Source organism: Lolium rigidum, chromosome 6 (genome assembly GCF_022539505.1).
Source record: "Lolium rigidum isolate FL_2022 chromosome 6, APGP_CSIRO_Lrig_0.1, whole genome shotgun sequence".
NCBI lineage: Eukaryota > Viridiplantae > Streptophyta > Magnoliopsida > Poales > Poaceae > Lolium > Lolium rigidum.
In genome coordinates, this window is record NC_061513.1 from 193345563 (window position 1) to 193368006 (window position 22444).

Sequence of the window (22444 nt, forward strand, 5' to 3'; positions counted from 1 at the left end):
GTTCTTGTCACGTGTCCCTTCCACTTGTTACCTCAAGCAGCCTATATTGCCTCCACCAACCACCTACGGCTATTGTTTGGTTATCGGGTCTGTCTTGCGAGTCGTAGTGCATGCTAGTGCTGTTTTATCTCGTTACCGTTATTTGTTATCTTATCGGGTTATATGTTGGGAAGAATAATGGTTACTTTAGTTGTTGATATTTATTTAGCGGAGGCATCGGTGGGTCAGCTGATCGTTTTATGACGGCTCACTTGTGTTTCCTAAATATCTTAGGACCCCGAGTTCTTGTTATCTGTTCCGAGGCCGAGCGCTCTAACCACACGTGGGTATGCTTACGGGTCTCCCCTCGACCACTGCCGGAATCTACAGTTTTGTCCAGTGGCCACAACTAGTTTGGATGTTTGTTTTGTTTCTTCCGGGCGTGCAAGCTTGTTTCTTTGTGGTCGGATGATATGATGTTACTTTTGGGGAAGCCGTGAGTGCCTTGTAACCCCGTTGCCTCTTGCACGCTCGTAGGATGCGGTACGTATTGTTAAGAGGTCATCCTCTAGTGGGCTCACGATCCTCTTAGCCGTAGACGCAAACGAGCTAAGTCCGCTTCGGAGCACGGTCGGACTTCGATACGGGTTAACTTAGTTAGGTGGCTTCCTGGACATTGTTGTGGTGAAGGAGAGTGCGTGTCGTGATATCCACCTATCGTAAGTGGGTTGATCGTGCGTGTGGGCACATTTGGGCACCCCTGCAGGGTTACAATCTTATCGATAAGCCGCGTCCGCGGTTATGGACGACTTGGAGCTGTATGACTCGATCATAGACAACTTACACCTGTTGTTTCAATCATAATAACTTGTGTAGTAAGTTAGCACAACTTCAATAATAAATGGTTAAAACTTGACAAACGTGTGGGTGCCTTTGTAAGTACCTCCTTGCGAGGGGGGAACGCATCGGCTGTGTTATGTTTGCAGAGTATAGAACTGTTAGTTTATGCGCTCTCTCACCTTCTCTGATTAGACGAATGTTGTAGAGTGTCTCTATAGGTTTTTAGTGCTTAGCGCGCTGCCGCTTAACTCCACCATATTGCCTATGACGTTCCTCTTGCGTCCTCTAAGTCCCCTGCGTGCCTCAAGTACAAAGGACGATCGGTTGATGAATGCTTATACGTCTTGAAGTCTTGTTAAGTACGAACCCGTACTTATTGCTTGCTTCTACGGGATATAACCGAGGCAGGTATGAAGATATGTTCGATGAAGACGACGTTAGCAAGGGTTACCCTTCCGGCTTGGCTACAGGCAGGGTTATGGACGCCACTGGTTATCTTCAGGACTCTTAGTCCAATTTGTATCTTGTCCGTACTCGGACGTATTCGATCTTATGTATGATTTGGATCTTTCTATGTATCTATTTGTATCTTGACTCGTTGGAGTCGTTGTTGTAATATATGTATCTTGTGGGCTCTATTGTAAACCTGTTGTAATGTTACTACTCGTGGTAATTCCTCTGGCATCACGTGTGTGATTCGTCGCGCACGTCGTGTCGGAGGGCGTCTCTGGATCGATATCATGCGGATTTCGGCGGGATCGCTGGAATCCTCATGGTACCGGTTCCGGGGCGTCACATGGTACAGAAGAAAAAGTTTCAATCCCACGAGTTCAAGAACAAGAACAAATCTGAAGGCAAAGAAAAGTTTGATTGCAAGAACAAGGCCTCACACTCAACCAACTTTAAGAAAAAGACTGATAGGAAGAAAGGGGCTTGCCACGTCTATGGTGAGCTTGATCATTGGGCTCCTAATTGCCCGAATAGCTATGACAAGTGTGGGAACGACGGCAAGACCGCTAATATTGCTATTGGTGGTGATATTGAGTTGAAGAACGCTAGGTACGGTATTTTCCCAACCGTCCTTTCAGTATATAACTCTCCTGATTGGTGGATTAATACGGGTGCCAATACACATGTAGGTTATGATGTTTTCATGATTTCTTCTTATCAGGTCCAAAGGACTTGCTTCGTGCTAATGGGAAATGGCTCACGTGCTTCTGTTCATGGTGTTGGTACGGTAAATCTGAAGTTTACTTCGAGAAAGACCATCCAGCTGAAGAATGTGCAGCACGTTCCCTCCATCAATAAGACCATCGCTTTTATGTCAAGATGGTTTTAAGTTGGTTTTTGAATCCAATAAAGTTGTAATTTCTAAATATGGACAATTTATTGAAATAGGTTATGAGTGCAGAGGCTTGTTCCGCTTATCTTTGTCTGACTTATTTTCTCAAATTATTAATCATGTTTGCAATGATAGTGAGTCCAATATTTGGCATTCATGACTTTGTCATATTAATTTTGGGTGCATGACGCGGCTAGCCAATATGAATTTAATTCCAAAATTTACTACTGTCCAGAGTTCCAAGTGTCAAGTGTGTGTGCAAGCTAAGCAACCTCGCAAGCCTAACAAGACTGCAGAGGTAAGAGATCTGTCACCGCTGGAACTCATACATTCAGATCTTTGTGAAATGAATGGCGAGTTGACAAAATGTGGAAAAAAATAATTCATGACTTTAATTGATGACTCTACTTGATATTGTTATGTGTACCTTCTGAAATCTATAGATGAAGCTTTTAATCACTTCAAAATCTATAAAGCTGAAGCAGAAAACCAACTTGATCAAAAGATTAAACGGGTTAGTCTGGTCGTGGTGGAGAGTATTTTCCAACGAGTTCGATTCTTTATTGTGCGGAGCATGGTATTATCTATGAGAGAATGCCTCCCTGCTCATCTTAGTCAACTGGGGTGGCCGAAAGAAGAAAAAAACCGTACTCTAACTGATTTGGTTAACGCCAAGTTAGATACATTGAGTCTATCCAACGAACAAAATCATTACTCCATTTGAGGAATGAAAAAAGGAAAAGGCTGAAACTCTCCTACTTACGTAATTGGGGTTGTTTGGCGAAACTGAATGTGACGATACCCAAGAAGCCCAGGCTTGGAACAAAAACCGTGAATTGTGTTTTTTCTGGGATATGCATTTCATAGCATTGGCTATAGATTTTTGATAGTGAAATGGTATCTAACATACATGTTGGTACAATTATGGAGTCAAATGATGCGACTTTCTTTGAGGACGTCTTTCCCATGAAAGACATGTCTAGCTCATCAAATCAGGAGATGCCTAGTTTGTCATGTCAGGAGTTAGTTACAATTCCTGAACCTACCATTACGATAGAACACTATGATAATCCTGTGGAGGACGACAATGAAGCTCCCAAAAGGAGCAAGAGACAGAGGATTGTAAAGTCCTTTGGTTACCTCGTGGATGATACTCTCACTTCTATTTCAGGAGCCTATGCATCTCAGGATGCTGACTACTAGAAATAAGTTGTTCGTAGCGAAATGGATTCCATTTTAGCTAATGGAACTTGGGAGGTTACTAATCATCTTATGGGTGCAAACATGTAGGATGTAAATGGGTGTTCAAGAAAAAGGTTAGGCCCGATGGTACTATTGAAAAGTCCAAGGCACGTCTTGTGGCCAAGGGTTATACCCAAAAGGAAGGCGAATACTTCTTGGATACATACTCACCTGTAGATCGACTGACCACTATTCGAGTACTACTTTCCTTGGCTGCCTCGAATGGTCTTCTCGTTCATCAAATGGACGTCAAGACAGATTTCCTAAATGGAAAGCTTGACGAGGAAATTTATATAGAGCAACCCGATGGATTTGTACCAAATGGTCGGGAAGGAAAGGTGTGTAAGTTGTTGAAGTCTTTGTATGGTCTTAAGCAAGCACCTAAGCAGTGGCACGAGAAGTTCGAAAGAACCTTAACCGATGAAGGCTTTGTTGTAAACGAAGTTGACAAGTGTGCATACTATCGCCATGGTGGGGGCGAGGGAGTTATTCTTTGTCTCTATGTTGATGACATATTGATATTTGGGACCAGCGTTACTATTATTAAGGAGGTCAAAGAGTTCCTATCTCGTTGCTTTGAGATGAAGGACATTGGAGTAGCTGAGGTAATCTTAAACATCAAGTTCTCAAGGATGACAATGGTAGAATTACATTGCTTCAATCCCACTATGTGGAAAAAGATATTGAGTCGTTTCGGGTATAGCGACTACAAACCTTCTCCAACTCCTTATGATCCTAGTGTGCTAATTCGAAAGAACCGAAGAATTGCTAGAGATCAATTGAGATATTCTCAAATCAATTGAGATATTCTCAAATCATTGGCTCGCTTATGTATTTAGCCAGCACCACGAGGCATGCCATCTCTTTTGTTGTAAGCAAACTCAGCCGATTTGTGTCAAATCCTGAAGATGTTCATTGGCATACTCTTGAGAGAGTTTTGCACTATTTAAAAGGCACTTACGACCTATGGTATTCACTATACTAGGTATCCAAGGGTACTTGAGTGTTATAGTGATTCTAACTGGATTTTTGAGACTAAGGCCACGAGTAGTTATTTGTTTACACTTGGTGGTTGCGTTGTTTCCTGGAAGTCTTGAAAAAAGACCATCTTAACAAGGTCAACAATGGAAGCAGAAGTAACAGCACTAGAGTGGCTTCGTGAGCTCTTAATGGACTTACTTGTGGTTGAGAAACCAATACCCGTTATTCATATGAACTGCGATAATCAAACTGTGATCATCAAAGTAAAGAATTCTAAGGATAATATGAAGTCATCAAGGCATGTGAAGAGGAGATTGAAATCTATCAGAAAAATGAGAAACTCCAAAGTTATTGCGTTGGATTATATCCAAACGTCTAGAAACTTGGCAGATCCCTTCACAAAGGGTCTATCACGCAATGTGATAGAGAATGCATCGAGAAAGATGGGCTTGAGACCCACACCAGTTGCCCACAGTGGTAACTCACTCTATGTGTTCGGAGATCCCGTGAATTAGAGCTGGGAGACAAGCTGTTGGCCGGCTGGGAGGAGAGTATCTCTACACTGAATTACCTCTCCGTGAAGATGCAATACTCTCATAATCTGCATGGGAGGTTGATATTTATCTTAATGTATTCTAAGTGGCTTATTCAAGCAAAGATGTTGTCCTGCAGAACATCTTCTGAAGAACACACATATATGAGTCTGATTGTTTAACGTTGCAATCAATAAAAGGTGGGTGCTCTCTAATAAACTCATAAAGGCCCTAGAGTATGACGTATAAGATCCACACCGCGAGGAAGCCTCGCGGCAGCCCTGTATCGATCTAGGCTTTGTGTGAAGCTCGTGAGTAGAAAACTTGTAGTTCAAGGCATAGTCAACTATTTAAGTTGCAAACTAGTGTAATATGAAGTTCTTAGTGGAGTTCAACTTAACAGTCTCCACCGCGCACCGGTATATAAAACAATGTTCTAGAATAATGGTATTTAAATGTGTCAATGAGATTGTGTGGGGGATTGTTGGAATGTGGCATTGGGCTTTAGCTCATATCCCAATACAAATTCTTAAATTCTTTTGGCCCATGTGGGTATGGCAAGGGGTGGGACTAAAGTTTGATCTCACATTGCTAGTTGAGAGAGAGTTGGAGTGGTATATAAGGTGGGATGTTCTAGTCCTTGTAAGTGAGTGAGAAGAGAGAGCGCGCTCGCGCACTCCTCCTCCGCCGCCCACCTCGTCTTGTCACTCACGTCACGACGCGCCGTGGGTCGCGGGAATCTCACCGAGCCGAGTTTATCTTTTTGTTGTTCGATCACTAACGGAAGCGGTAACGCAGCCGATTCGTCCGGTTTTTCTGGATCGTGGCTGTGCCGACTCGGACGTGGGCTGCGCCCCACGACCTTCCCGAACCGTACTATATAAGCGCGGATGCGAAGCCTAGCCTGTACGAGACACATATGCAACTGCCTCCTTCAGAACCTTGCGCCACCGCATTCGTCTTCCTCATCCCGTCCTTCGGCGTGCACCAACCGACGTTGAGTAGGCCTCCGACCCTGCCTCTTGTAGACCTGTACGGGTGAGGGGCATTCAGGTTTTCGGGGAGCGCTTACGCGCGACTACTGAAAACACGACGTCGTCCGACAACAAGTTCCCAAACGACGACTTCTTCCCAAAGATCGACGACCTCTTCGACAACCTCAATATTAGCGACAATGCCGATGTTGCTACTGCCACCAACATCGATGTTGCTGCAGCTAACGCTGGACCATATGTATTTCTGTCTTACCTGTTTCAGAGATCTTGCTAGAGTTTCTAGTACTGCTATTTACACTAGATGTGATAGGTTTATCTGTCTAGATCTATTCATCATCTGCATGTTTATTTTACCTGTTGTTTCTCTAGCCATGATTCATCAATTGCTTATTCAAATTAAATCATATGGTGTTTATATATTCAACGGGACTAGGCGTCAGGGCATCTTCATGGTCCATTTGTTGGATTTAGAGTTGTACGCGTGCCCTACCCCTGTGGAACCCCCTTCTTGAGCACTTCACCAGATCCCATCGCTGGCCTCTCTCCTCCTTGCCGCCAGCGGCCATGGTGGCTGGCGATGAGTGGGAGGGGGTCTAGTTCTTTGTAGTTTTACGAGTTCTCTTGTTTAGCTTTTCTCTCCCAAATAAAGGGGTTGTTGGATCCAGATCCATCTTAGTCCAACTTCCTTCTACTCTCCCTCAAGCTTCTGGCTTCCAGGCAGAGAGATGGACTTGGGTTGACGGTGGTTCCTATGCCAGCACCCTCTGTTCTGATCCATGGCGAGGCGTGACTTCGGTTGCCTTTGCTCCTTTGATCCCATCCCCTTCTTGCTGTAATAATTTCTCTTGCAGGCTTCAAGGTGTTGGCCAAAATCTGAACTTTCTTTTCTCTCATCGTGGTGATGTTGAGGAAGGATTGATGAGGCTATCATGTGGCAAGTCTGCAACGGGGGAGCCATGACGTTTCTCTGGGGAGTGAATACACGGCAGCACATCTTCTGCTACCGTCCATGATGGTCGAAGGGCGACCACTCCCACCTCCGTCGTCGGCAACGGTGGCTTCTCCCGGCCGGCGGCAGATGGACATCTTCAACCTCCAGGCTTCTATGCCAAGGAGGCCCTTCTACTTCAGTATAGTGAGCTCCCGCCGCTCCATCCCAAGTGGTAAAGTCCCCGGCGATGGCGTGGTTGGCTGTGCTGAAGAGCATCGACGCGGTGGAGTAGGAGCTGGACCCGATTGCTTTCTCCAGTTTAGATTTAGGGTCCTTTGTGCAAAAAGTGAGGGTGTGTTCGTATTTTTCCACGTCTCTTGGGTCCTTTATGTAAACTGTATCTCCACCGACGAAATGAAATGAAGCTTCTCGGTCCTTGGGACCGATCCCTTGTTCAACAAAAAAAATGCGTCAGGGCTGGGCTAGTGAGTGCTTGTGTGGGTCTCGCTTGTGTGCGTAGTAGTACCTAGAAACTCATGTATTCAAATCATGAAAAAAATGAATGAAAGAAAAGTTTGAGCTCGTCTCTCTGTTTCCTTCTTTCTTCTCGTCCGCGAAAGGAAACCTAGAGCGATTAGCTCACACCAGCAATCATACCGGCCAGGGGGTGCTACACTTGATATCAGATTCGGGCAATTTGTTGTCCGCATGTGCCAATTCCTCTCGAGATCTTAACCTGTCATTCCGAGAGTCAGGTCATGAGTTGGGGAATTCAATTTCTGTCGGATTCATCGATTTGAAGTAAATCCTCGTGCCGGTTGGCTTGATCTCATAGATGGAGCACCACGGCACCGTCGAAACCCTCACCACATACGCCCTTCGCCCTGGCGGCGATAGTGTGACAATAACACTCTCTCAACTTCAATCAAATCTTGATCTGTTACACGGTGTCGTGGAGGGCGTGGACACTACGCAGCTAATGCGTGTGCAGCTGGAGCACCGGCGGCGCCAATATCGACTAGCTCCAACAAGCACGATGACACCGCTCGGATTTTGTAGGCTCTCCTCGCGAAGCTCCAGGTCCTAGAGCAAGGTGCACCGAGCAGGGCGCACCAAGCAGGCCTCCACCCGCAGAAGGCCAGCCGGACCTAAGGTTTAGCAGCGTCATCATCAACACGGACTACTCCACGGTCGAACCTACATCACCACACGGGGTGGGGAAGACGGCGGCCGCGACATCATGTGCGGTGCGCGGCACTAGCACAACGTGTGCGGCAGAACTAGGACTTGGTGACGCCAGCGGCAGTGGACTTGGAGGTGTGGGTGACGACTGTACTGGTGGAGCGGGTGGCAGCATATCAGGCTCTACAATCGATGACAACGGCGGGCGTATCCAGATGCTCAAGATGGCGTTTCCCAAGTTCGACGGCGAGCATCCGGGCATATGGCGTGACAAGTGCTACGACTACTTCAGAGTCTTCAATATTAGCCCGGCGCTCTGGCTCATGACCGTGACACTACACATGGAAGGCAACGCGGCGGCTTGGCTCCAATCATACAAGCAGCAGCATACTCTGGGTGAGTGGCCTCAGCAGTTTTTCATATCGTAGTTCAACACACTCGAGCGTGCCAGAATGGCACGGGTATAGCCTGAGGTGCTTGAAGATGCTCGACCTCACAGCCAGCGACATGCGCTAGGTGAGCAAGTGGATTCTGTTCCAGCACGGGCTGATGCTCCCAAGCATGTCGTCAAGTTTGCCACTGGCGAGTTCTGGAAGGATCGACAAATTGCGAGATTACATACGTGCGAATGGACTGTGCTTCAAGTGCGGGGAGAAATTCGACCCCACACACCAATGCACTCAGAAACAGCCTGCAACTCTGAACGCAGTAGCAGCAGCTGAAGATCCAATTCAGTTATCAGAGGAAGTGCTCAACATGATTGAGATGCATGACGTGGTGATGGCAGAACAACTGAGTTTGTCGATCAATGCCATGGCGGGATCAGAAGGAGCTGACTGTCTTCGCCTCCGAGCAATGGTGGGTAATCAAGTTCTTCTAATTCTTGTGGATTCTCGTAGCAACAATTGTTTCATCAACAAGCGCATGGTTGACATACAGTGTAATGTTGTCGAACTCCCATGGCAATGAAAGTGGTAAATGGTGAGTACATGCATACAACTCAATGTGTTCCTAAGCTCTCGTGGTGGTCGCACGGCGAGACTTTCACTACATCGATGAGAGTGGTGGATCTTGGAGGTTATGATGCCATCTTAGGCATTGACTGGCTTAAGAAGCATAGTCCCACCGTCACAGATTGGGATAAGAAGTACATTTTGTTTCCTTACAATGGCAAACAAGTAACACTGCATGCTGTGCGTCCGCAAGAAAAGCAATCAGTGACTGAAATTCCAGTGGAGCAAATGGCAAAATGGACGAAGGGAAATGACATTTGGGCAATGGCTGTAATCCATCCTGACAGCGGGCATCAGGGAGACACTCTTGGTGACGATATGCACGTACAGGTGCAAAGTCTGCTCTCTGAATTCGATGCAATCTTCTCCACACCATCACCAGCTGCCGCCAGTGCGTCAGTACGACCATGCCATTGCCCTGATGCCAGAGGCAGTGCTGTTCAATGCCAGGCCATATCGCTACTCCCCAGCACACAAAGATGAGATTGAACGACACTCTGCCAACATCTCTACAACAACGCTGAAGAAGGGGTTCACATGGACAGAGCAAGCTACCAAAGCTTTTCTCACTCTGAAGCAGGCTACGATGACAACACCAGTTTTACAGCTGCCAAATTTTCAGAAGCAATTCATCGTGGAGACAGATGCCTGCGATTCTGGCATCGGCGCTGTGTTAATGCAAGTGCAGCACCCAATTGCGTTTCTAAGTAAAACTCTCAGTGCTACACATCAGCACCTCTCAATATATGAGAAGAAATTCCTCGCTCTTCTCATGGCCGTGGAAAGCGTGGCGAATTCATGATCAAGACAGATCACCATAGCTTGAGCTACTTGGAGGATCAAAATTTGTAGCCCCCGCTACAGCGAAAAGCAATGGCGCGACTGATAGGACTTGAATTCACGATCGTTTATCGCCAAGGAGCGGAAAACCACGCCGCAGATGCTCTGTCATGCATGGACCACTTCATGACGATACAATCCTGCTCGGAAATTCAACCGTCATGGCTTCAAGAAGTGGTGAAATCATATGTCACGGATCCTGATGCTCAGCGTCGCCTAGCGGAACTTGTAATTTCCAGTCCTGACGAGCACGGGTACGAACTGAAGCAGGGCTTCATTCGTTTCAGAGGCCGCATCTGGCTTGGTGTGAACTCCGCACTCCAAACCAAGCTCATCTCGGCCCAAGTGACGCACCAGCGTCTAAAGCGCATGTTTGCTTGGCAGGGCATGAAGGCAGCTGTGACAGATTTCGTGCACCAGTGTGGTGTATGTCAGGTGAAACATCTCAACACACACCCTGCTGGATTGCTGCAACCATTACCAGTACCAGAGGGAGCTTGGCGTGACATAACCATGGATTCAATCGAGGGCCTGGCAACTTCTGACGGCTACAACGTGATTCTCGTCGTGGTGGATCGTTTCACTGAGTACTCTCACTTCGTGTCGATGTGCCATCCATTCACAGCTCCACAAGTAGCGAGGATCTTTGCCAACTCTGTCGTGAAGCTGCACGGTATGCCCCACTCTATCACTTCGGATCGAGATAAAATCTTCACGAGTAATTTCTGGAAGCTTCTGTTCCACTCTCTGGGCACAAAACTGAAATTTATTACTGCCTATCATCCTCAACCCGATGGGCAGAGTGAAAGAGTAAATCAGTGCCTTGAGATGTTCCTGAGATGCATGGTTCACGAAAGTCCCAAGCAGTGGCATCGCTGGTTACCGCAAGCTGAATTTTGGTACAACTCAACATACCACTCATCTCTGGAGTGCACGCCCTTTAAAGTTCTCTATAGCCATGAGCCAAATCTGGGCGCCCTCCCAGCTGTAGAGGAGACGTCACCAGTGGCAGGAGTGCTGACTGAGAGAGCAACACAGATAGAGCTTCTCAAGCACCACTTGACTGCAGCTCAGAACAGGATGAAGATACACGCTGACAGCAAGCGCATTGACCACTCTTTCCAGGTCAGCGACAAGGTGCACTTGAAGCTGCAACCGTATGCACAAACCACAGTGGTAAACAGGCCATATCCGAAGCTCGCTTACAAGTTCTTTGGCCCGTACAAGGTTCTGGAGCGCATCGGGCAAGCTGCATATCGTCTTGAGCTGCCAGCCACAAGTCAGGTACACAATGTGTTCCATGTCTCACAGCTCAAGGAGTTCCGACCTGATTATTCTCCTGTGTTTGCTGATCTCCCCAACATTCCGGCCTTGGATGTGATGGAAACCGAGCCGGAGAAAGTGTTGGATCGATGTCTGGTGAAGAAAGGCAATGCTGCTCTGCCACGAGTGCTGATCAAGTGGAAGCATTTAAAGATAGTGCAACCTGGGAAGATTGGGACACTGAAAGCAAAGTTTCCGTCAGTAAGTTCTTGGAGACAAGCAACTTCTTTTGGGGGAGAACCTCCCACGGACGGCACGCCTTAGATGTGGTGGGCGCCACCAGCCAGAGCGTGTGGCGCCAGCATGTAGGGTGGGACCAGGCATCAGGGGCTGGTGAGTGGTTGTGTGGGTCTCACATGTGTGCCTACTAGTACCTGGAAACTCCTGTATTCAAATCATGAAAAAAATGAATGAAAGGAAAGTCTGAGCTCCTCTCTCTGTTTCCTTCTTTCTTCTCTTCCACGAAAGGAAACCCAGAGCGATTACCTCGAGCCGGCGATCATACCAGCCAGGGGGTGCTACACTAGCCTCTCTATCTATTCCTGCTACCATTTCCCTAGCAAACCTTTCCTAACTTATGAGTACTCAAGTTGCTGTTTACAACACAAGGTGCAGGGCTGTTGCCATCATGTAGTACTGTAAGGGTTATCATAAAGTTAAGCGAAGATGTTACCTTCTATACCACCAGTGAAATGCTCAAATTGACCCATGGCTTGTCTAATAAACATCTCTACACCGCTGACAACTTTCACTCCACATTCTTCTGCTTCTCGTAGAAGACGGGTATCTTTGGGGGCATATACAGCATCAAACACTACATCATAGAAACTTAAAGCTTCCTGCAGATCCAAAAGGAGAATTCCTCAAATTATACCTAGGCGGCATGTTAAAGAGAGGATAACAGATAACAACGATTCAAAATTTTATTGCTGCTAAATTAGAACAAGTTTTGCACTTGCGTGTGACCTTTGGAACAGGAGTGCCATCAACATTTGGGTACATCCCCAATGATGTTGCATTAGCGAGGATCATTCCTTCTTTAGGCCCGAAATTTTCCAGGTCGGCTAACCTCAGGGCCTGACCACCAACTGCATTGGCAAGAGTAACTGCCTTTTCTGGGGAAAATGAAGAATATAGTCAAATTACATTATATTTTACAATACGGCCATCATTCATCTCAGTGACCATTTTGGTTACATCAAGTATGGACCAGCAAGAAATGGATCAAAGGACGATCATGTAAGAAAATCGTACTAACTATAAGATGGTACAAAATCTGCTGCAAAGTAGGTTCACTACGCAATGCAGCGTAAAGTGATGCTTAGCCATTAGAGAAAAAATGAGGATCTAGATTAGAATTACTCCAACTTATCACATCTCCTTTCAGGGTTGGCAAATTCTACCTCATTCAGCCATCATCTTCTAATCCAGGACAAGCCCAACCAAATGGGCATTCACCTATCATGCCTTAGTACCAATGATGTTGTTATTTTATAAGCTGTCATGGCTGTGGCAGCCTCCTATACATGAACCTCTCCTCGTTTTATTTGGGTAGAAATATTCAAGGTATCTCGATGTTTATTTATCAGAAGAAAAGGTATATGCAATACGCATCTTGATTTTTTACACACTTCATGAAGTTTGACCGCAGATTGCCCTACTTCTTAGATTCAGGATGAAAAAACTTAATTACAAGCACCGAACTCTTTCCATCATGTAGTAATAACACGGTCAAAACGCTGATTACGGAAGAAATGAGATTTTTAATATGAAGCTCACTAAAAGGTGAAGATAACGTGAGAAGTGGGAGATCACAATAAAAACGATAACACATGATCAGGTGCTATGTGTGCTAGATGGCGTGGCACTGGATTTGGCCACTGGGATGTTGGAAATAATCTAAATGTACGTAAGTAGATGTAGGTTTGGGTTAGTTTTCTAGTCTCTAATCTATGTGTGTTAGTCTGACTAGCACTAGCTAGTCCGGTCAGGATTAGTATTAGTCTAATCTTGTGTGCGTGTAAGCTTAGACGTGTTTAGTCCTTGTACTAGCTAGAGTACTAGTCCGTGTACGTCTAGGAGTCTAAGTTGGTTAGGTTTAGTTAACTAGGAAAGGTTTGGAGTCGAGTAGGTTTAGGACGTTTGAGTCGGTTCTACTAGCACGAATCAGGTCCTGGCCATGTATATATACAAGAGGCTAGCTGCAAGTGGTAACACAACCGCAGAGTTGAAAAATCAAAAGTTGAAACAAAGAGAGAAAAGGAAGGCATGATACGTGCCCTGGCCACGAGTTTTTCGCGGGCATGTGTTTATCTAATTTGATGTAACGATCTGTGGGAGAATCCCAACAATTGGTATCAAAGCGAGCTCGAAGATTTGAAGCCAAGCTTGCCCTGGGGAGGCGACCCGACTAGCGCCTCGGGGCAGGCGATCGTCGCTCAGCGGAGCGACACGGAGTAGACGGCAGGGTGACGTCATTGGCAAGGTGCGGGAGGTGGATGATCATTGATGGGAGAGGTGGTGCTGAGGTGCGGTACCGGGAGTCTCGTCAAGATCGTCGTCTGGGGAGTTAGAAGAGTCAAGAAGTCATGGTCCTGCAAGTTGGCACAGAGTCGGCGTCGAGTCCGTGAGTCGTCGTTGTGCCCAAGTGCTTATTTCTGTGAGGATCAGTTGCAGTTGAAGTGCGTCACATCGAAGTGCTGTCCGGTGCGGGGTGTCACCGAGGGCTAGTACGTGCGCGAAGAAGTGTGTCTTAACGCAGAGATGCTCAAGCGTATAGTGGGGCAAGGATCAGTGAAGGGGGTCTCTTTAATGAGGACCTGGCTCTACATAAGGCGGTGTGATTCGTCTGCATGTATGCGTTAGGGGTGTCCGATGGTGTCGTCTGGCAACGTGACTGTGAGTCTGGATCATATGTTGAGTTGAGTATGTAAGTCGGCAAGTCGAAATTAGGGGGAGGTTGTGAGGAGCAATCTGGCCTGGCAATTAGATTTGTCATGGAGCGAGACATGAACAAGATGAAGATCTGCAAGGAGTCAAAACTAGAAGGAGTACGAGGAGACAACAAGCAGTAGTTAAATCGAAGTTTAGATTAGGGGGCGATTGACACCTAGACAAATAAGATATGGATAAAATAAAATGTTTTTTCTACTTTGCAACATACGGGTATATTTTAAAAAAAATCCTCTCCCGATGCAACGCACGGGCAATTTTGCTAGTAATCTAAACGTACAAAAGCAGATGTAGGTTTGGGTTAGTTTTCTAGTCTCTAATCTACGTGTGTTTGAGTCTGACTAGCACTAGCTAGTCCGGCCAGGATTAGTATTAGTCTGTCCTTGTGTGCGTGTAAGCTTAGAAGTGTTGAGACCTTGTACTAGCTAGAGTACTAGTCCGTGTACGTCTAGGAGTCGGTTAGGTTTAGTTAACTAGGAAAGGTTTGGAGTCGAGTAGGTTTAGGATGTTTGAGTCAGTTCTACTAGCATGAATCAGGTCCTGGCCGTGTGTATATATATATACACACACGAGGTGTTATGCTTAAACTACAATTCACACACAAGATCACCACTAGAGGGAGGAAGAACTTCGATTTCCTCTGCTCATACGAGTTCAGATACGCCTCTTACAAGAGGAAGTTATACCAACCAGAACATGGCGGCTAGGGTTTAACCCAGAATACAGAGAGATGAAGATTACACGCTCAGATCCAAGCTAAAGAGAGAGAGAGAGAGAGAGAGAGAGAGAGAGAGAGAGAGAGAGAGAAGACAAACAAGGGAGCAGTTGAAAAGCAGCAGACAGCTAAAGTGGAGCTGTCGGAGTTCAAATGCGACCGTTGCTTCGTCGTGGACCGTTGAGATGAAGATCGACGATTCCTGAAGCTCCTGGAGTGGCGGGAGTGGTACGATACCATCTAGACCGTAGGATTGTAAATCGACAATGACTGAAACTAACCACTGTCAGGTGAAGCTGTATCCTAACACGAGGCTGGCTGCAAGTTGTAACACAACCGCGGAGTTGAAAATTCAGAAGTTGAAATAAAGAGAAAAAAGGAGGGTATGATACGTGCCCCTGGCCACGAGTTTTTCGCGAGCGTGTGTTTATCTAATTTGATGTAATCAATCCGTGGGAGCATCCCAACATGGGATACAAAACATGGGCTCCTCGCAGAGCAATCGTTGCAACCAGTTGTTCTGTCAGGTAAGTTGGATGCTCGTCACTCGTCACTAAATGATCCCAAATGGGATTCATGTAGTTCTCCAGATATACTCCCTCCGTCCACAAATAAGTGTACGTGCAGGTTTTCTAAGATAAATTATGAAGTAGAGTAGAAAATACAATGGAAAGATGCAAACCAACACATCACTCCTCTTTAATTCTTTCACCTCCAATGATCTAAGTGCATGTAGAAAACAAGGAGAGCATGTGTTAAATATTATTGGGTTTGATTTCCGTGCGATGAGAGAGAAGCAATTTTTTGCTACTTTAATATGCATTGGAAATATAGATGTACACTCTTTTGTGGACAAAGTTTAGAGCTAAACGTCCACTTATTTGAGGACGGAGGGAGTATGCTACAATGTGTAGCTCTCTGAAAGTTTTTTTTTTAGAAAATAACTTTATTTTCAAGAAAATTACACCATATAACAAATAATTTACTAATGCTTTAGTATAATAATGTGTGCATAATATATGATGCTTGACCAGTACAAAATGAACATGAAGATAGACCTATTGATAAATATAATGAATATGCATATGCTGAAGAACACCGTCCAACAAAAATACAAAACCTTACCATAGGTACGGTTTGCTACTACAACTCTCGCACCCTTCTTCTTTGCCCCATAAGCAATTGCCTTACCAGCACCACCAGCACCTACAACAACAATAAGCCTGCCAGCCAAGGGTGACACAGCAGCATCCTTTGACCCTGGACCTGTGGAACATAAAGGATCTGACATTTTGTCCATGTTCTCCCTAATATCTGTTACAAGGTAGTCGGTTAAGATTGTTTAAACCTCCAATGGCATCCTCAATAGCAGAAATTGCTCCAACGTAGTCTGTATTGTACCCCACTAATTTGCCATCTGATTTCCTAATTATAGTGTTTATGGCTCCTATTGACTGCAGATTAACACAATAAAATAGCAGGTCAAACAAACAGAAAGTGGAAGCTGATTCATGAAGTAGACATGAAAGTAGTACAGTGCATCCAGGTACCTTAGCAACAGCATCATGTTCATGGCAACAATGTACTGCATCCACTTTGAAAGGAAGAGAACAACTGCATTACAGTAAGTCATACAGTGTGAAACAAACTTGCTCTTGTGAATTTTACCAATGAAAGGCTTAAAATGACTTTCTACAACTTGATTTGATAGAAGTACAAAAGTTCTGGTTTTCTGTGATACTCCCTCCGTCCCAAAATGTAAGGCGTCTAAAGATTAGTCAAAAGTCAACGTTTTTAAAGTTTGACCAAGTTTATACACATAAACATTTACAATACTGAACCAACATGAATAGATTCACCATAAAATATATTTTCTTAATATGTCCATTCGATACTGTAGATGTAAATATTTTCTAAATATTTAGTCAAAGTTAGTAAAGTTTGACTTTTGACCAGTCCTTAGACGCCTTACATTTTGGGAAGGAGGGGGTACTGCTCATTCTCTAATTCACACCCTTAAGTAAAAAATGGTTGTGTTAGCTACTTTGCCCAGACCATGAAGATCAATGCTTATTAAGTATGCTAAGAATATTTGAACTTGAAAAAGGAAAAAAGAAAGAAACACATTAAAAGGGCAAAATGTAGGATATTGCATAGCTAGAAGTGAATGATTGGATAGATTTGATTCTTTGGAACCTCTGATATACGGTTTCTCAATCTTCGGTAGATAATTTCCAATATGTTCATCCATGTGGTTCTCAAGAGTATAACAAAATTATCATTTCATTCTGAGCAATCCGACAGATCAGTAATGTAGGATTTCTTTTGTATTCTCTGAATTAGAATTAGTACCTAAATCCTGAAAAATCTGGAGCTGAATATGTGTCGAGGAATCTAGCTAGATCATCTGCCAGAAGAGGAAGATAAACAGCATTGAATCCAACAGACTGAAGACATTTATTGTGCAAAATTGGGCTCTTGCTCTGCTTTACTGGGTTGGCTATAAGACCAAGAACCTTTGTATCAGGTCCTATACACCTTATATTGTAAATATCCAATAATTCTTCAAGCGTTGGCTGCCCAGATGCTGATGTCTTTGTAGCATCAAGTATTCCAAAGGTAAGATATCCACCAAATTTTGGGGATAACACCCTTGACATCAAACCTCTTTCACTCATCACCAATCCAATCATAGGCACCTGTCATTTCTATTGGTCAGTGAAATGGTAGTATACACCTGGCATGAATTAGGAAACCATGTAACTTAACTCCTTAAGCCTATAAATACACATCAGATTAGCTATCCCAACTAGCTATACTGTTGTGCGGCTCCTAATCAACAATATCAGGGTTTGATGAATCCAAGATAAATGAATAAGATTTAAAAAAAATAGCAATATCTTAAACATGTGCTTCTATTTCAGTAACAAGCTTGCAAAGACACAACAGTTTGATGAAACAGATATATACAAGCAAGAATCTACTGAAGCAATTAGCGAGTACAAGGTAAGCAATCCATTGACACAACAGTAAGGACACTGGAAATTTTGCAACTCCGGACAGCTAGGTTGGTTTTCTTCAAATTTTATTCTCTTTGAATAAATTATTATTTGAACATAAGAGGAATGGACCAACCGATTCTTGAAAAGTACAACATCTGGGTGTGCTGTTGATCTAGCTTAACTATGGCACAACTATAAAAAATTTAAGCTTTGAAAAACATTTGGCCATAGTTAACTTTTAAATGCCACGGAGAACACCTTTCATACAGAAAAAGCCACAAAGGATTTAACCGGAGTTCAATTGCAAGACATAAGGACTGAATATACAAGACAGATAACTAGAAACTGTCACTTACTTGGCAGTGCACCATCACCTGGAACATCCTTGACACATCAGCAATGTCTGTAGCAGTGGTTGCAACTTTAACTATGTCCGCTCCAACTGTTTGTATTCTAGCTACAAGGTTTGCAAGCTCCTCGCAGGATGGGGTACTCTCATAATTATGTGAAGATACAATAAGTTTACATTTATCTGGCTTATTACCAGAAAGAAAGTTGATAAATTTGTCAGCAACCTACAACATAACAAAATATGCTCGTCAAGAGAGTATTCATATGATTAACTAACAGAACAGCTAAAAATTCTAGTAGCAAAACCCTGGTATCATCATTAGTGGTAGAAATAGAACGAAGCAGACTTCAGCTCATAATACTTGTTTTTTTTTACTCTACATTAGAGACAAGATTAATCAGAAATGTCTTGTGTGAACCTAACATGCATATATCCGCAGAATAACAAAATGGTTTGCGTCAGGAAAATTCCAATGTATAAACGAACCTTTAACTCAATGTCGACATAGTCTACGCCTAGTTCCATTGCCAAACGTAGTGTTTCAAACCTTGCAGCATCATCACCATCATAGCGACCTCCTTCCCAGTTAGGCCTGCAAAAAACAAACAGATGTGCAAATCATTTATGTAAGCATCATGGTTCTCAGTTGTATACTGGTATACATAGATATGGAAATTAGGTACATAATTCCCTGTACATAAATTAGATAGATATGTCCAACTGATGGACGATACGAACAAGTGTCGTCAGCTTTAAAAAATACTTTGATTAAGTCTAATAAAAGAGGCAATTCTCAAAATGCCATCAAACAATTGCCGCGTTCAGAGAATGCCATCAAACTAGTCGTTGTTCCGAGAATGCCATTAAATGAGTATCTTCGTTTCAAAAATGCCACATCTGTTAGTTGACCGCTAGTCAACGTCTCTTGTGGAAAGACTACACATTTGTTGCATTTTTTTAAAGATTTTAAATAAACAACAAATCCTTAACAAAAAAATTGGCTTGGTTTTTTTACATCTTGCAACATAATATAAACACAGAATATAATAGTCATTTCAATAATACCATTTCAGCTCACCTCCAGCAAATAAAATAACGTCCAGATACAACACAATTTCAGCAATACCACAGTTCAACACAGAACATAGATAGAGTAGAGAAGACAGAGATAGTTTACTGCTCTGGGCACATGTATTTTGGAAAGCAGATAGTGGAGGGCACCGACTTAAAATCCAACCCAAACCAAAAACACAATAGCTATGACCCAGAAAAGCAAGCGGGGGGCAGAGCATTCCAGGCCGATAAGCTCGACTATAAAGAACAACTAAATGGAGGCTCGGGAGGCAGGCGAAGAGGGCTAGAAGGTCTAACCGGTAGGTGACAAGGGCGGGGAGCGGGCAGCTGCGGAGAAGGCGCGGGAGGTCCTCCCGCGGGCTGAACCCCTCGATGAAGTCCAGCCGGATCTCCACGAGGTCACCTCCTGCGGCCGCTGCTGCCGCCGCGTCGATCTTCATCTCCTCGACCGTCCGCCCCACGAGCGGCACACACAGCAGCGTCATGTCCTCTTTTTTTCCTTCACTTCACGCTCGCGATGCAGATGCGGGCGATCAGCAATGGCCGCGAGCGACAGGGTGGGAGTTGGTGTAAATTGGCCGCTTGCGCAAGTGGTGGAAGGCGAGGGTGGGTGCGCCGGTGCGGGTGTAGCAGAACAGGTGTGTCAAACTGTCAAAGCCTTAAGGTTGGTGGCTGGTGGGTGAAGGGGGTCGGTGGAGTACTAGCCAAAGTTGTTGAATCCAGGGGTATATATGATCCCTGATGCCCCCACGGGGGCTTCATAGCGATCTGAGCCATCGAATCTTCCTTGCAGTGAATTTTGGCCGTCTGTTTTTTTGTTCATTGTGACATATAAAAGAGGCAGAACGTAGTGAAACCCTAGCCGCCGCCCACCCAATCGCCTGTCTCTCCTCCTCCCCAATCCCGATCCCACCTTCTCCTCCAATCTCCTGCCCGCTAGCCCGTCTCCATCGCTGCTTCGCTGCTCCCTCCTCCACGACGTTGGTTCCCCTGTTGTGCTCCGCCCCGCCCTCCTCTCCCCTCTTCCTCTCCACGAGATCGCGCGACCATGGGGGCGTGGAGGAGGCCGCCGATGGCGCTACTGCTGCAGCACGATCCGCCGAGCTTGTGCTGCCGTACGTGAGGCGAAGATTTGGGGTGCATCTGAGGAGCAGTGCTCAGCTCCGGTTTGCCGGCCGGACGACGACCAGCTGCGCAAGACCGGCCAACCGCACAACGGCCAGACCTCCTCTGCCGATCTACAGGTTTTCCCTCTCCTCTTTCTCTCTCTCTCAAACGACTTCCCTCCATGAGGTTGGGATAATAGTGGTGGCTAGCTGTTTGATTTAGCCCCTAAAACATGTCATTTTGATTTGTGCAGATCTGTTTTTACTTGTGCAAGGAAATTGTTTGATGAAAAGCCAAGATAAGATTAATCAATGTATGCAGCGAATCTCCTTGCTAACATCTCATAGGGTCTGCTTACAGTTTTCTCATCCATTCTTCGGCATGGAATACATACACATTTGCTAAAACCATGACTTCACCATCGTAGTATTAACAGTATGTATTTGTGACTCACAGTCTGAACAAAGGACAATGACGCACTATTAAACAGGAGTAGTTTTTATATGATACAGATATATGGCATATCCTGATGTCATATGCTACAAAGAATTTAGTTTATCAATGAGTGAGTCTTTATGAATATTTTTCGCTGATTGGTCTTCTCCATTTTTTTGGTTTCTTGAAGGTGAATTCAGATCTTGGAAGCTAAGCGATGAATTCGCTGATTGGACAGTTAAAGCCCCCTTAACTCCAGGGGTATATATGATGCCCCCCGCGGGGGCCTCACAGCGATCTGAGCTTCTCATCCATCGGATCTTCCTTGCAGCGAATCTTGGCCGTCAGTTTTTTTTTTGTTCATTGTGACATATAAAAGAGGCAGCGCGCAGTGAAACCCTAGCTGCCGCCCACCCAATCGCCTGTCTCTCCTCCTGATGCGTGTAATTGACACGTCCGTTGGGAACCCCAAGAGGAAGGTGTGATGCGCACAGCGGCAAGTTTCCCTCAGTAAGAAACCAAGGTTTAATCGAACCAGTAGGAGTCAAGAAGCACGTTGAAGGTTGATGGCGGCGGGATGTAGTGCGGCGCAACACCGGAGATTCCGGCGTCAACGTGGAACCCGCACAACACAACCAAAGTACTTTGCCCCAACGAAACAGATGAGGTTGTCAATCTCACCGGCTTGCTGTAACAAAGGGTTAACCGTATTGTGTGGAAGATGATTGTTTGCAGAGAAAACGAGTAAAACAAGTATTGCGAGCAGATTTGTATTTCAGTATTAAAGAATGGACCGGGGTGCACAGTTCACTAGAGGTGTCTCTCCCATAAGATAAAAGCATGTTGGGTGAACAAATTACAGTCGGGCAATTGACAAATAGAGAGGGCATAACAATGCACATACATGGCATGATAAGTATAGTGAGATTTAATTGGGCATTACGACAAAGTACATAGACCGCCATCCAACTGCATCTATGCCTAAAAAGTCCACCTTCAGGTTATCGTCCGAACCCCTTCCAGTATTAAGTTGCAAAGCAACAGACAATTGCATTAAGTATGGTGCGTAATGTAATCAACAACTACATCCTCGGACATAACGCCAATGTTTTATCCCTAGTGGCAACAGCACAACACAACCTTAGAACTTTCTGTCACTTCGTCCCGAGTGTCAATGCGAGCATGAACCCACTATCGAGCATAAATACTCCCTCTTGGAGTTAAAAGCAAAAAACTTGGCCGGAGCCTCTACTAGTAACGGAGAGCATGCAAGATCATAAACAACACATATGTAATAACTTGATAATTAACATAACATGGTATTCTCTATCCATCGGATCCCGACAAACACAACATAGAGTATTACGGATAGATGATCTTGATCATGTTAGGCAGCTCACAAGATCCAACAATGAAGCACAATGAGGAGAAGACAACCATCTAGCTACTCGCTATGGACCCATAGTCCAGGGGTGAACTACTCACTCATCACTCCGGAGGCGACCATGGCGGTGTAGAGTCCTCCGGGAGATGAATCCCCTCTCCGGCAGGGTGCCGGAGGAGATCTCCGGAATCCCCCGAGATGGGATCGGCGGCGGCGGCGTCT

The 22444-nt window shown here is 45.0% G+C and overlaps 1 protein-coding gene across 2 annotated transcripts in view; it reads right to left on the reverse strand.

Annotated features, from left to right (window-relative positions):
- The window catches only part of LOC124661053 (bifunctional 3-dehydroquinate dehydratase/shikimate dehydrogenase, chloroplastic-like), a 39607-nt gene extending 19678 nt beyond the window's left edge, over window positions 1-19929 (reverse strand). Inside the window, exons 1-9 of one of the 2 annotated variants that reach the window (XM_047198915.1) lie at window positions 19594-19929; window positions 18709-18814; window positions 18227-18445; window positions 17221-17567; window positions 16419-16482; window positions 16217-16322; window positions 15994-16134; window positions 12168-12316; window positions 11875-12040 (exon numbers count right to left, since the gene is read on the reverse strand). In XM_047198915.1, the coding sequence (XP_047054871.1) occupies window positions 11875-12040; window positions 12168-12316; window positions 15994-16134; window positions 16217-16322; window positions 16419-16482; window positions 17221-17567; window positions 18227-18445; window positions 18709-18814; window positions 19594-19781 (1486 nt within the window). In that variant the 5' untranslated portion in view covers window positions 19782-19929. The remainder of the gene's footprint in view (window positions 1-11874; window positions 12041-12167; window positions 12317-15993; window positions 16135-16216; window positions 16323-16418; window positions 16483-17220; window positions 17568-18226; window positions 18446-18708; window positions 18815-19593) is intronic. The other variant, XM_047198914.1, reaches the window with a different exon arrangement.
- Window positions 19930-22444: the final 2515 nt, after the last annotated feature.